General features: G+C 54.4%; 1 protein-coding gene across 2 annotated transcripts; it reads left to right on the top strand.

Moving 5' to 3' along the window:
• The first annotated feature begins 1186 nt into the window (after positions 1-1186).
• LOC142823164 (uncharacterized) lies at positions 1187-7718 on the top strand. 2 transcript variants are annotated; one of them, XM_075913730.1, is made up of 2 exons: positions 1187-1437; positions 2092-7718. In XM_075913730.1, exon 2 carries the CDS (start codon positions 2171-2173, stop codon positions 3161-3163), a length of 993 nt encoding a protein of 330 aa, XP_075769845.1. In that variant the 5' UTR covers positions 1187-1437; positions 2092-2170; the 3' UTR covers positions 3164-7718. The 2 variants fall into 2 exon arrangements, with proteins under 2 accessions (XP_075769845.1, XP_075769846.1); XM_075913731.1 differs by having other exon boundaries at positions 2095-7718.
• Positions 7719-15038: the final 7320 nt, after the last annotated feature.

Consider the following 15038-nt stretch of genomic DNA (forward strand, 5'->3'; position numbering starts at 1 on the left):
GGAGGGGAGGGCATTGGGTTAGAGTGGGGGGGATGGGGGTGCCTGGCTCTGGGGGAGGGGAGGGCATTGGGTTAGAGTGGGAGGGTGGGGGTGCCTGGCTCTGGGGGAGGGGAGGGCATTGGGTTAGAGTGTGGGGGTGGGGGTGCCTGGCTCTGGGGGAGGGGAGGGCATTGGGTTAGAGTGGGGGGATGGGGGTGCCTGGCTCTCGGGGAGGGGAGGGCATTGGGTTAGAGTGGGGGGTGGGGGTGCCTGGCTCTGGGGGAGGGGAGGGCATTGGGTTAGAGTGCGGGGGTGGGGGTGCCTGGCTCTGGGGGAGGGGAGGGCATTGGGTTAGAGTGGGGGGATGGGGGTGCCTGGCTCTGGGGGAGGGGAGGGCATTAGGTTAGAGTGGGGGGTGGGGTGCCTGGCTCTGGGGGAGGGGAGGGCATTGGGTTAGAGTGGGGGGGTGGGGCTGCCTGGCTCTGGGGGAGGGGAGGGCATTGGGTTAGATTGGGGGAGGATGGGGGTGCCTGGCTCTGGGGGAGGGGAGGGCATTGGGTTAGAGTGGGAGGGGGATGGGGGTGCCTGACTGTGGGGGAGGGGAGGGCATTGGGTTAGAGTGGGGGGATGGGGGTGCCTGGCTCTGGGGGAGGGGAGGGCATTGGGTTAGAGTGGGGGTGGGGTGCCTGGCTCTGGGGGAGGGGAGGGCATTGGGTTAGAGTGGGGGGATGGGGGTGCCTGGCTCTGGGGGAGGGGAGGGCATTGGGTTAGAGTGGGAGGAGGATGGGGGTGCCTGACTGGGGGGGTACTTTTTTTTTTTTTTGAAAGATGGCTACTTTATATAAAAAAAGTTGAGAAACAGGGATCTAGAGGGTGCTTGGTGCTGCCGCCAGGGCAGGGGCTGGACTTGACCTGGCCAGTTCTAGTGTTCTAGGATTCTCTCCAAAGCCCACCCAGCACAGCAGCAGGCCGGGGGGCAGGTTTGTAACGGGGGAGCCCCCAAAGGGCTGTTTTCCAGCCCGGCTATCGGGGCAGTGGGAAGGGACCCCCTGGGGCGGTCGGGGAGCCCTGCCCAGGCCGCCAGAGCCAGGCGAAGCCATCGGCCGGGGCTGGGCGCCTCGCTGGGAGGCTGCAGAACCGACGGGTCCCCGCCGCGGGCAGAGCCAGACCCGTCCCAGAGGAGGGGAGGGGGCGATCTGCCGCGCGGTGGCCGCCAGGTGGCTCTGCCGGCGGCAGCTCGGGGCGGCCGGGGCTGCTCCGCGCTCTTGGTGCCGCGGCTCGACTGGGCCGGGGCGGAGCTGCCGGGTCAGCCTTGCGCTGCCTGCGTGCGCCGGCCCCGGGGAGCCCCGTCCCGTCCCCTGCGCCCGCTGCGCCCTGGGCCCTGCGCGCCTCAGCCCGGGCCCCGCTGCGCCCCTGGAGCCAGCTCGCTCCCTGCGCGCCCAGAGCCCGAGTGTGCAGGTGAGGGGCGCGCCCGGGCAAAGGCGGGAGGGCAGAGCCGGGCAGGGGGGGGGGGACGGCTCCCGGCCCTACCCAGCCCCATTCTCTGCAGCCCCCGGGGCAGTGACTGTCCTGGGACGAGGGGAGGAGCGGGGAGAGGAAAAGGCAGGCCCTGCCTGGTCCCGCGCTGCTGGGGGGATGTAGGGACAGGGTCAAGATAGGAAGCGCCCCCAAAGTGGCTCATAGACCATAGAACCCTGGCAGAGACCTCAGGAGTCATCCAGTCCAGCCCCCTGCCCAAAGCAGGACCAGCCCCAACTCCATCATCCCAGCCAGGGCTTTGTCAAGCCGGGACTGATTCCACCCCCTCCCCAGGGAACCCAGCCCAGTGCTTCGCCACCCTCCTAGGGAAATAGTTTTTCCTAATAGCCTGCTCCTCTCCGGACTCCATGGAGCCTGCTCTTTGGCAGTGTTTGTATCAGACACTGTGACTTCAGAGGCAGGCTAAGAATTTGGCAGCGGTTTGAGTCTTGGTGAGCGGGGCCAAAGCTGCCCCATAATTAAGTCTAACATTATCTATCCACAAATTCTTGTGTGGTGGTGCTGCTTTTGCCTTTCCCGCTCTGTGGTACCCTTTCCCCCGGCACAGGGAATGACTCTCTCTTTCTGTCCCAGCAGGGGATAGCACAGTGAGCAAGAGCAAGCAGGAAACCTCTTCATCCACATGTGCTGGTAAAAAGCAGCTGAGGACAAGATGCCTCCGAAGCGAACCAAAGGAAACGTTTCACAGGGGCTGAGCCAGAAGAAGTCCCTCAAGAATCAGAAGAAGTCAGACAAGCTACAGAAGAGCAATCTGGGTAAATCTGCCATCCGAGGGAGAGGCGTGAGGAAGAGCAAAGACACTGTCATCCACCAGAAAACATATGCAGGAGAGAAGCTGAACATCTGCATCGAGTGTGGGAAAAGCTTCACCCAGAGTTCAGACCTTCTGAACCATCAGAGAACCCACACGGGGGAGAAGCCCTATAAATGCATCGACTGCGGAAAAAACTTCAGTGTCAGCTCCAACCTGAGTCGACACCAGAAAACCCACACAGGGGAGAAACCCTACAACTGCTCCGACTGCGGGAAAAACTTCACAGACAAGTCGACCCTGACTCAGCACCAGCGCATCCACACAGGTGAGAAGCCCTACAAATGCATCGACTGTGGGAAAACCTTCAGCCGCAGCTCCCAGCACAAGAAACATCTGAGGAGCCCTCCGGCAAAGAGGCAGGACAAAAGCACCCACCAGGAAAGTGCCACTGTTGGGAAGGTGAAAGAAACTAAAGTATCTAAGAAAAAACACCTGACCATCGAGATCCCCAACACATGCGCCGAGTGCTGGCAGAGCTTTACCCAGAACTCGGACCTGGTCAAACACATGCGGATCCACACGGGCGAGAAACCCTACGAGTGTCCCGACTGCGGGAAAAGATTCAACGTCAGCTCCAACCTGATCAGACACCAGAGGATCCACACGGGAGAGAAACCCTACACATGCTCTGACTGCGGTAAAAGCTTCACTGACAAATCCACCCTCACCCAGCACCACCGGATCCACACAGGCGAGAAGCCCTATGCATGTGCTTATTGTGGGAAAAGCTTCAGTCGCAGCTCCCACCACAAGAGACACGAGAGAACCCACTCTGGGGAGAACCCCGTGTCCTTCCTGCCCTTGTGGCCCTACCCCAGCCAGACATACTGAAATGATCTCGTTGGTTCTGGGCAGCGGGGAGCTAAGAGCCCAGGAACCAAGTTTTTCACAAGCCCCAGCGTGATTCAATAGCAAATCCCCATTGTCTTACAATGAGACCCAGGTTCCTAAGTCAGCTAGGCGTTGTGGTGCAGAATGGAGCTACATCTTGAGACCTGTAAGACTGGGCCACAGGGAGCTTGGGGCGTGGGTTGTGTGTCTCATTAGAGCAGTAAGGAATTAACTGCTCAAATTCCCTGAGTATTACTTATTCTTTGTGATGTGGCAGTGTGCAGCCACCTGAATCACGGACAGGAAGTCTCTGTGCTCAGTGCAGCACAAACACAACAGAGGCTCCCTGCCTCCCAAGAGCCAATGGGATCTGGGTGCCTAATGCACTTAGACCCAGGGAACAACCATCACTGCACAGAGAATAGGGAAGAGTTAGATTGTCTGAGCCCCTGTATCGTGAATCTCACTCAAATGTCACTATATCAAGGCTGGTTACTTTAAACTTTTAGCTCGTAAGAGGCTAAATTCTTGTGAGTCCGAGTAGGCAGCAGGAGAAACCGAGGGACCCCCTGCAATGGGTGGTGAGAGATGATCCCAGCGGAAGATCCATCCCCTGGGCCACCAAGGAATGTGAAACCCCCCCAAGTCTCTGCACCAGGGGACTGTCCTTCCCTGACCTCACATCCGAATATCAGTCTGATCCTGGGCATGCGAGCGAGGCCACCAGCCAGGCATCTAGAGAGAGAATCTGGCTGCCTCAGAGCACTGGCTCACTTCCCCTGTCCTGGGACTTGTGGTTTCAGGGAAGATGAACAAGAAACCCAGATACATCTGGCCACTGGTGCATCGGGGGAAAAATTCATCTCTGGCCCCTGCGGAGGAGCGGCTGAAGCCCTGTAGGATGAGATCTGACTGTCGTTTTTACCACGGTACAGCCAGGGCACAGGACAGCAGTAAGATAAAGAGACGGGTCTTTGGGGCTCAGCAGAGAGCTGGTTCTGTACTTGGTTCACGTGGTCATTGGCCGGGAAGGATGAGTGGAGGCGGAGAGCGGAGCCCTGTTCCCAGCTTGCCTGGTGTGTACAGCACGAGTGGATACCACCAAACTGATCCCCTGGCACACAGTCCACAGAGAAAGGAGGCACATAGGAAGCCCTGCAGATCTGAATGCCCCAAACCACAGGGAAGCCCTGTAGACTTCATCTGGAGCTATGAAACTGGGAGCTTGGTCTGGGTTTAGCTTGCTCTTCCTGTCCCTGCTGGGAGGGTACAAAGGGGCTATTCAGCTCGGCTTCTCCCCAGCACTGATTCCCGACATGGGCAGATCCATCAGTGCTGATGCCTTTAGCAAAGAAGGTTTCTCACTCCTGCTTTCCTGTGTAAATAGGTTCTCCCCCACCCCATGTTGCTGGCTCCCTGTGCTGCCCCCCAGCCTGCCCGTGGCATGTGGCTCTGAGCTCCATCCTCAGGCAAATGAATCTCCAGTGATGGAAACTTTGGGCCCCAAATCACCCCCAGCTCCAGTTTGCCTTGGCGTCGAAGCCGAAGTGAGAAGATGCTGGAGCCAGGGCCTGGGGATTCCCCCATTCTCCAGGTGGGAGCAAAGTGCCTTGAGGTGGGTTACGTTCCCCTTCGATCACCCCACCCACCAGCCATCGTCACCCTGCTCCTCATATCATGCCTGGCCCATTAATTGGCATCTGGGCCCCAGGACAGGGAGCCCGATGCTGCTGTGGTTTTGCACCCCTGGGTCAGCTCAGGGGATGCACCTGCAGAATCCCAGAGACCAAAGCTGGAGCGGCTGCTCCCTGGGAGTCTGGGTGTGTGGGCGCTCCCCGCTGTCTCTGTTGTTTATGCCACGTGTGTAGTTGCAAAGTATGTTAAATACAGGACGCTTTATAGAGAACGTTCTATTGAAAAGCCTCTTGCACCTTGGAATACCCCAGCCTGCATCATTGTTGAGATCTGGACTGTTATGAGCACAGGGAACAGGGATGACACCGAAATGAGGTGCTGTGTAAACTACCCCCATTGTAGTATGGTTGGTGCCTGCTTGTAGGGCAGTCAAGAGCCGCCAGACACATTACCTGCTCCAAACCCTGATTTCTCTGCTCAGCCCGAACGTACCCTTCCTCTAGGGTTTCTGTTTTGCATAGACGCCGCCGATGCTCTTCTAGTATCTGCCGACGCTCTGCTTCGTCCTGCTCCGCTGATGCTGGATGTGTGTCACGTGCACCTTTGTAAAGTATCGTTATTAAATGGAAACCCGAGTCTGTCTCTTATCCGCTGTTTCCTGCTCAGCTACCTGCCCCAAATCTCTTCCTCAAGCCCAGGCCCTAAAATGTTAGTTTCCTGAGATGATATAGAGGGAGCAGTTGGGCCTTCCCGTGCAGCTGGCTGGGCCATGAGACAGCTTCAGTCACCTGTGACCTTCAGGTGGGGATTTTCTATTGTCTTTTCCTTCCGCTGGGGCTGCCGGTCGAGCGGGAGAGGCTGACTTGGGATTCGGTCCGTCCAAGAGATGGATCATTGAGTCAGAGAGTGTAGGGCGGAAGGGAGCATTAGGCCCTTTACTCTGACCTGTCTAAACAGGCCTTTACGTTTCTCCCCGTTATCCGTATCACGCCCAGGAGCTTTGGGTTTGGCTGAAGCATCCCTTCCAGAAAGGCACCAGCCTGGATGTGAAGACATCAAGAGATGGAGAATGGGCACTTTGCTTGGGAGTTCGTTCCAGTGGTGACTGAAAAGAAGATTAGGGCTGGAAGAGACCTCAGGAGGCCAACTGATCCAACCCCCACCCAAAGGAGGACCAGCCCCAACTCAGTCATCCCAGCCGGGGCTTTGTCAAGCCAGGACTTAAACACCTCCAGGGATGGAGTGTTTCGCCACCCATAGTTTTTCCTAATCTCCAACCTAGACCTCCCCCACTGCAACTTGAGACCATTGCTCCTTGTTCTGCCATTCGTCACTACTGAGAACAGCCTCTCTCCATCCTCTATGTAATCCCCCTTCAGGGAGTTAAACGTTACTATCGAATCCCCCCTCAGTCTTCACTTCTGCAGACCAAACAAGCCCAAATCCCTCAGCCTCTCCTCGTAAGGCATGAGATCCAGACCCTTAATCATTTTGGCTGCTCTCCGCTGGACCCTCTTCATTGTGTCCACATCCTTTCTGTAGTGGGGGCCCCAGAACTGGACACAATGCTCCAGATGTGGCCTCACCGGAGCCGAATAAAGGGGAATAATCACTTCCCTGTCTATAGCAGACAGGGCCATCCTGAAGGGGGTGCAGGGCCTGGTACAACTCTTCCGCCCCAGGGCAACCTCTCCACAGGCCCTGCCCCTGCTACATCCCTTCTCCAAGCCCCACCCCTGCTCCGCCCCCAGCCTTCCCCAAACCCCTCCCCTGAGCAATGCAGCCTGGGGGATTATGGAGGGCCCTATAGCCCCCTCAGTCACTCCTATCCATAGGGTGGTTGGGGCAGCCACCGCGGGACCCCCAACATCATGGAGCTGGGGTGGCTGCTCCGATTCATCCTACGGATGGTACGACTGATAGCAGACGCCCACCATGACATCACCCTCATTACTCTCATCTGTAATTTGAACCCACTGACTCTCAATGGGCTTCTCTCCTGAGTGATCCTAATGCTCTCCTGCATACAGTGCAACTCCTCTACCTTTTCTCCCCCTCCTGGTCTGCCTTGAGCAGCTTATACCCGTCCATGGCAATGCTCCCGTCCTGCACATTCCCCCCCAAGTCTCTGTTCTCCTCCCTCATCTCACAGCTCCTTCCCACCTAGTCACCCTCTCTGGTAGAATGTGCCTTTTTCCTGCTCTGAATCCAGCTTCATGGCAATTGGCTTACGACTACAAATACGCATAACTGGGTGATGCTTTGGACTGAATACCTCATGTAACCAATCAATTATAATATTAGACTCGGCTGGAGCTGGAGATCCTATTTTGGTGCATGTATCAGTCTTGTGTGAGAAGTTAGAAATATGAAGTATGAGACTGTGTATAGTTTTAAATGTGCTAAAGGGAATCATTACTGGAGGCATCCTCCCCTACACCCCCCTCCCCGCGCAAAGCCTTAACATCTCGGTAGTAAACTTAACAATTTGTAAACAGGCACGTTTGTCCTGTGAGTCCAAAGGTGATTGGATTATTAAGACATGTGACCACACCACTTGACCCTGGTATTTTTCCATGGAAGGGGGATGTAAAACAAAAGATTCCTGACCTGGGGTAAAGTCTATTTAAGCAATGGGCAGCTATCATCCCTTTGTCTTCTGCTTACCTGACACACTCCAAAAGGATACACGCAGAGGGCTGAAGACCCAAGTCAGAGTAGAAGGCTTTGTCTCTGACTATGCCTGAAATGAGAGCAGCTCTTTAGGGTAGAAATCCGCTTGCAATAAGTTTTTAGTGAATTAGAACTAGCTATGTGTTTTCATTTTAATTTAGTAACTTACTTTGTTCTGTCTGGTTTCACTTGCATCACTTAACTCCTGCTGTATGTGCTTAATAAAAACACCCTTGTTTACTCTCAAGCCAGGTGTAAATAATTGTTAGCTGGGGGGGAGCAATCAGTTTGCATAGTCACTCTCATTGATCAAGCGGGCGAACAGCCTCATGAGCATTCCCTGTGTAAAACTTTTACACACAGAAATACAGGTCTATTTGGGGGGGATGATCCCTTTTGTGGGTTGGTTTCTTGGATGTCCTAGAACTGCATCCTCCTAGCGCTGAATTGAGTTCAGTGTCTGCGTTGCGCTGCAGGGGGGTGGGTACCCCAACTCGGTGCCTTGTCTGGGGGAGACCAGGGGATCTGTCCCAGCAGGACAGGGAAGTGGGGGAGCCCCAGAGAACAAGAAGGCAGGTGAGCTCAGGAACCTCAGAGCGCCTTGGCAACAGTGGGGCCAGCTGGAGCGACCCAGTCCAGAGGTTGCAGGATGGAAAACTGAGATTCCAGGGAGCCCCGGCTGAGCTAGTGGCAGAGAGGCCAGTGGCAGGGTGGGGATCCCAGCTGGAGAGGCGCCCAGGAGCGGGCCTGACCCCACTTAGTCTCTGCCACTCTGGAGGGCAAAGCTGTAGCCCTAGGCAGAGAGCCTGTCACCCAGGGCTAAAACCCTTGGAATCTGGCTTTGACCCTGGCCCGGTTAGTGGGGCTCAGGGGTCAGCCATGGGCCCCAGCAAGTCTCATCCAGCCTGATGACCCCACATTGGAACAGGGCCATAACCCACTTTGGGGACCCATGGCACAGCTTGTGAGCCGCTGAACAGCCTGAGTTCCTGCATGATGTCATCACAGGGCATCGACTCCCGTTTCTGCACCCACTCCAGTTTGTCACATGCTCGTCTAAACTGAGGACACCAGGACAAGATGCCGTTTTAGGGGCGTTGAACAGGAGCCATATGAAGAGCGATTTGGAAGACTGGGCTTGTTCATCTTAGAAAAGAGGAGCCTAAGGGGGGATAGGATAGAGGTCTATACAATCATGACTGGTGAGGAGAAAGTGAATAAGGAAAAGTGATTGACTTGTTCCCATCACATAAGAACTAGAGGGGGTCACCAAATGAAATGAATAGGGATCAGGTTTAAAACAAAGTTTTTCTTTATGCAGCATAGAGCCAACCAGTGGAACTCCTTGCCAGAAGATATTGTGATGGCTAGGAATTTAACAGGGTTCAAAAAAGAACTAGATACATTAATGGAGGACAGATCCATCAATAACTATTAGCCAGGATGGGCAGGAATGGTGTCCCTGGCCTCTGTTTGTCAGGGGCTGGGAACGGGCAACAGGGGAGATCGCTTGATTCCCTGTTCTGGTCACACCCTTCGGGGCACCAGGTACTGGCCAATGTCAGACGACAGGACATTGGGCTGGATGGACCTTTGGTCTGACCCGGTCTGGCCGTTCTTACACTCTAGTGTTGGGCTCCTCAGAGGTAATAGCAGCTCCCGACTCCCCTGGGATCACATTGCGCTGGAAACCTCATGTTAGTTGCTTGTCCAGTACGTCCCCTACTAGCCCCTTTCCAGTGTCGCTGCGTTCCCGGCTCGTGTCCCCCTGTAGGGCTGGGTTATGTGCCCCCGTTCCGAGGTGGTGTTACTGCACTGGGCTGCATTACACCCTAATGTCATTGAATGGGGGGAGGGGGGCAGGCAGCAACGGCCCTGCTGACTCCTGGGCCCAGGTTAGGGATGAAAAAGAGGGAAAGTCACCGCTGGGGGGATGTTGGGCTGCGGCTGCTTGTATGTCAGCAGCAGCTGCGGGGCCCATGGTGGCAGGGCTCTGGGGGGGGGACTGTGTTCAGCTCCTGCCTCCAGCACCAGCCTCTGCCGCTCTCAATGCCCCAGCTGTGGAAGGGGTAACAATCCTGCCTGGGGGCCTGGAGCCAGACCGGGCCAGGTGCTGCGGCCATAAAACAAACACAACTCAGGGGACACAATGTGGGGGAAATGGCTCCAGGGTGTCAGCTTCTTTTGTCTAGTCAAGGGGTGGGAACCCTAAGGCGCAGAGGCCCCTGGCGTGTCTGGCTCCAGCCCCCAAGGCACAGGGCCCGTCTCCCCCAGCACTGGGGAATTCACGCTGGCCTCCAGCTGCCCCGCTATCCCCACACGGGGCTGGAGCACAGACACTCTACTAGGCTCAGCACCCCCCCCCCCCCCCGGCCCCCCAGCTCTGGTGTGTGAGGAGAATGTGTCTTTCTCCTTCTCAGTCAGTGCAGGGCTTTTGTTTGTTTCTTCTTTGCCTCTCACTTGTCTACGGCCCCCCACTGCTAGTTCTGTGGGTCAGCAGCCTCTGACTCATAAAAGGGTCCCCATGCCCACCCCTCTGGTCTAGCCTGAGCCTTCACACCCTTGCGCACATCCTGGCCCAACCCACCCCAGCACAGCATCCAGCCGCCATGCACCCTCCCAGACCCTGCACCCCTATCCTCTGCCCTAGCTCACACTCACCCAAACTCCCCTCTAGACTCCAGATGCCCTCCTGCAGCCCAAGCGCTTGCCCCACGTGCCCGTCTGCACCCACCCTCCATCCTAGACCCTGCAGCGCCTCCCTTACTATCAGACAGTGCAGCTTTTGACCCCTTTCCAAATTCTTGGCATGCGCCTCCCCCCCCAACCATCAAAGAGTATTGCCTGCCCCTGTACTAGGCGCACTTCAGCCATCCACTTCCCGCCATAGCGCCGAGAGTCCCAGGTGGCTTCTGGACAGCAAGGCACAGAAAAGATCATTTCTGGCACGTGACATGAGACTCCTGTTTGTGGCAAGCAAAAGAGCACAGCGCCAAATCTTGCTTTATAAGTAGTCTACTATCTCAGGGTCAATGGCTTCACAGGACACTAGCAAACACAGGACTTATGCAAAATTAAAGCAAATAACCGTCTTTTATTTATGTTCCTAAAGTATTTTGGGTGGAGGCCTGCGCCTTTCAAATAGCTACCCTTTATGCAAATGATTGGGGAGGAACCCATTCAGCACTGCACAGCAAGCACACGCACTATGCACACAGCACCAAGCGCATTGCTGGGAGATGCCCCGCCCATTAGTGTCACAGACTGGTGTCCAGCGTTATGCATCTGATTCCATAATTCGGCACCTCCATAATCATACAGCGTTGCAGTCAACTGTTCACAGAAAGGAAGCCTACTGAGCACGTTTGCAATTGCACACGTACAGCGCCAGGGCCGGGGGAGGGGCACGAACAGGCTTGGCAGCAGCATGGCTGGAAAGGCTCTGTAGCTGTGCTGGAGCCGGACCTCAGCATGAGCTGGCTGTGCCGAAAAGGGAAATGCAGTTTTAGGTGACATCACCAGAGGCCTCGCATGCACGGCTCAGGCGGAGACAGGCTCGCGCTGCTTGGCGTGGGGTAGGCCGCTCCGGTGAACTGTGCAGAGAAAGGCTGTGGGGCAAGAAAAATGAGCCAAGGGATGACGTACAAAGGCTGCACAAATGGGCTGTGTTTAGTGGGAAAAGCCATGCGCACGGCTACAGGACAGGCACAAAGGCCACTATTCGAAAGGCGGCCATACACAAGGCGGAGCAAAGCTGATCTGGCTTGCTGTGGAGGGGGCGCAAACCAGCAGAGACGCTGCAGATTACATCGCGGGACAAACTTCCTAACTAAAACCAGTCAGGCGATGGACCAGCGGCCTCAGGAGTCTGTGCCTGGTCCATGGGCATCGGGGGAAAGCCCAGCTGAGGCAGGCAAGACCCAGCCCTGCTCCTTATGCCCGAGGCCCCGCCCCTGGAGCCAAGCCCCGCCCCCTCCCAGCCAGATCCTGCCTGGCCATGTGGCGAGCTGGGGCTATCGTGATGCCCCTGGCCTAGCCCTCTCCAGTGGCAGGGGAAAGCTGCACCACCGTGACCCTATCCCCCCAGCGGCCAGGCTGCTGAGCTGGACTGCTTTTCCCCGGGGGGTGGGGCGGGGGGTAGAGCCAGGCGACCCGCGCCACAGTTCCAGCCTGGCAGCCGCCTCAGCCTTAGGCAGTCGGTCATGGAGGTAGTTTCGGGACAACTGTGCCTTCCCTACCGACCATCCATGCCTGCTCTACACTAGGGAGTTGTTCTGAAATAACCCTCCCCCCCTAATTTGACATCATAAGTGGAGTGTCCTTATTATGCACTACCATTATTTCGAAAGCTGTACTCCTGCTTGCCTTGGGGAATAAGCTGATTTTGAAACCGTTATGTCGGGAGTTATTTCGAATTTCGTTATTTCAAATAATTTCCTAATTTAGACATCTCCTGGATGTTCCTTCACTGGTGGGGAGGAGTTCACAAGGAGGCTGGCACCATCTGTTTGGGCTGATTCACTCATGACAGACCTGGCACCTTGGCAGGGGTTAGACGAGCTGGGTCTTGTGGTCCCTCCTAACCCTCTGAGTCGGTGAGTCTATGGCCTGGGGGGTCCTTGAGACTAGCCCCATGCTACACAGGCAGCTAGGGTGGCCAGGTGGCCGGTTTTGAACCAGACAGTCCGATATTTGATATAAAATGTCCGGTATGTTCTAATTAGATACGTTTTATTATTAGCATGAGTATCAGTATGTAGTTGCGAACTGCCTGGCTGGTAGAAACGCTCACACTATGTGAGTATGTCTACCAGCCAGGCAGTACGCAACTACACGGGGGAGGTGGGGCGGGCCAGGGCGGGAGGGACTCTCTGGGGCCAGATTCCCTCATGCTTCCCCGGGACCGTGTGCAGGATGGGCAGCACCCCGGGATCTGCATGCACCCCGGGTCTGTCCCGCTCCCCTCCGGCCAATTCTCTCCCCCTGCTCCCCTCCCCTGGACAGCCCTGCTCCCCCAACCAGCCCTCCTTCCTGCCGGCCGGTTCCCTCCCCACCTCCTCCCAGCCAGCCCCCCACCATCTGAGATCAAGTGTGTCTGGTATTTGTTTTGAAGCCACCTGGTAACCCTGCAGGCAGCCCACTATGCTCATAGGAAGCTCACTCCTCTCTTGGTTAGAACTGGCCTCCTCATTTCCAGCAGGGATTCATTCGCTGCCATTTATCCCCATTTGGTCTGTATATTCGCTTTGGTAGCTTCTCTCCCTTCCCGGCTACATTTAGGGAGAGCAACTGCATCCCCGTTCCTCAGCCGTGGCTCTGCTAAGCTCTTTGATCGCCTGCTGGGAGTCAGTGTCTGCATTCTCCTGATCATCCCTGTAGCCCTGCCCCAGTCAGAATTCATTTTCTTGAATAAAAGTATCTACAGGCGTTAGGAGCAGAAACTCAGCCAGACGCGTGCTTAGACCCTTTCAAACATGTCACCGTTAGACCCCTAATTGGCATCATGGAATCGTAGAACATTAGGACTAGAACAGACCTTGAGTCCAGCCCCCTGCCTTCACGGCAGGACCAAGCACCATCTAGACCAGGCATGTCCAAAGTCCGGCCCGCGGGCCAATTGCGGCCCGTGTTCCGGTTTAATACGGCCCCACAGGTAATTTGGCAATATCTGTCTTTTATGGCCCCCAACGAATCCATATGTATTGAGATGAATACATTGTAAAATCTCAGTTAATGTTAGTTGGTCTAAATCAGTTATAAATACATTTGGACACAACATTATACTTGGTGTTATGTTCCTGTTCATATTTTTTGAACTTAAAAGTTGACAGACAACCTTTATTACCAATAATATGTAATGTACTTTACAATGTTCCTGACATATATTTCAGCTTCCTGGATTTTTTTTCATCTGGCCTTCAGATATGAAAGGCAGAGTGATTTAACACCTGTTTAGATTTGTCATCCATGTGACGAAATGAAAAGTATGCCGTTTGCAATAAACTTTGCATAAAATAGTTAATTTGCATTTAATTTTAATGGTTCAAAAAATGTCAGGCAAAATGGTCGGCCCTCACGCATGTTCACTTCATCAAATCTGGCCCTCTTTGAAAAAAGTTTGGACACCCCTGATCTAGACCACCCCTGATAGGTGTCTGTCCAACCTGCTCTTCAATATCTCCAGGGATGGAGATTCCACAACCCCCCTAGGCAATTTATTCCAGTGTTTCACCACCCTGACAGGTAGGAACTTTTTCCTAATGTCCAACCTAAACCTCCCTTGCTGCAGTTTAAGCCCATTGCTTCTTGTCCTGTCCTCAGAAGCCAAGGGGAACCATTTTTCTCCCTCCTCCTTGTAACACCCTTTTAGATACTTGAAAACTGCTCTTGTGTCCCCCCCCCCCCCCAGTCTTCTTTCCAAACTAAACAAGCCCAATTTGTTCAGCCTTCCCTCATAGCTCATGTTTTCTAGGCCTTTCATCATTTTTGTTGCTCTCCTCTGGACCTTCTCTGATTTCTCCACCTCTTTCTTGAAACGTAGTGCCCAGAACTGCACACAATACTCCAACTGAGGCCTAATCAGAGCAGAGTGGAAGAATGACTTCTCGTGTCTTGCTCACAACACTCCTGTAAATGCAGCCCAGAATCCTGTTTGCTTCTTTTTGCAAGTGTCACATGGTTGGCTCATGTTTAACGTGTTGTTAACTATGACCCCTAAATCACTTTTGGCAGTACTCCTTCCTAGACAGTCACTTCCCATTCCGTATGTTAACCTGATTGTTCCTTCCTAAGTGGAGCATGTTGCATTTGTCTTTATTAAACTTCATCCTATTGACCTCAAACCATTTCTCTAGTCTGTCCAGATCCTTTTGAATTTTGACCCTATGCTCCAGAGCACTTGCAACCTCTCCCAGCTTGGTATGAGCGGCAAACTTCATAATTCTCCTCTCTATGCTAGCATCTAAATCACCCAGGTTTTGAAAATATCAACCTTAATTTCCGGCTCATTTTCTTCAGACAATTCAGAGACCAGCCACAGGGATCGCACACCAAAAGATTCCAGAATCTCATCCCTTCTAGGACATGTTTTCCTGCAGCCAGGGAGCTGAAGCCTTGTAAATCAAAGGCCAGGAGGCCCATAATGCAGAGCTTCTAAAGCGGTAATTGGCTTTGCTGTTTTCACACCCCACCTTCCTCCCCTAAGGCATTCTTGGACTCCTGACCGTTCAGGCCAAACCAGTGGCAGGACTGTGGCTGGTCACATGTTTATGCAAATGAATACCCATACATTGAAGGATTCTGTCAGCAAATTCCAACTCGACATTTTCCCATGACAGATTAAAACACTGCAAAATAGATCTATCTATGCACACATCTACATATATACACAGATATACAATGAGAGGGATAATGGTAAGTACAGTGAAAACCATGGGACCACTCGTCCCACCAGCACTGGACACAAATATGCAGCCGAATACAACCATAACAGAACTCCCCCCAACCCCCAAAAATCAGAAAAAAATTATTTCTAATCAAGCAAAACATTTAGCTTAAGCTGCCACCA

This window comes from Pelodiscus sinensis, chromosome 32 (assembly GCF_049634645.1).
Source record: "Pelodiscus sinensis isolate JC-2024 chromosome 32, ASM4963464v1, whole genome shotgun sequence".
In the NCBI taxonomy this organism is placed as follows: domain Eukaryota; kingdom Metazoa; phylum Chordata; order Testudines; family Trionychidae; genus Pelodiscus; species Pelodiscus sinensis.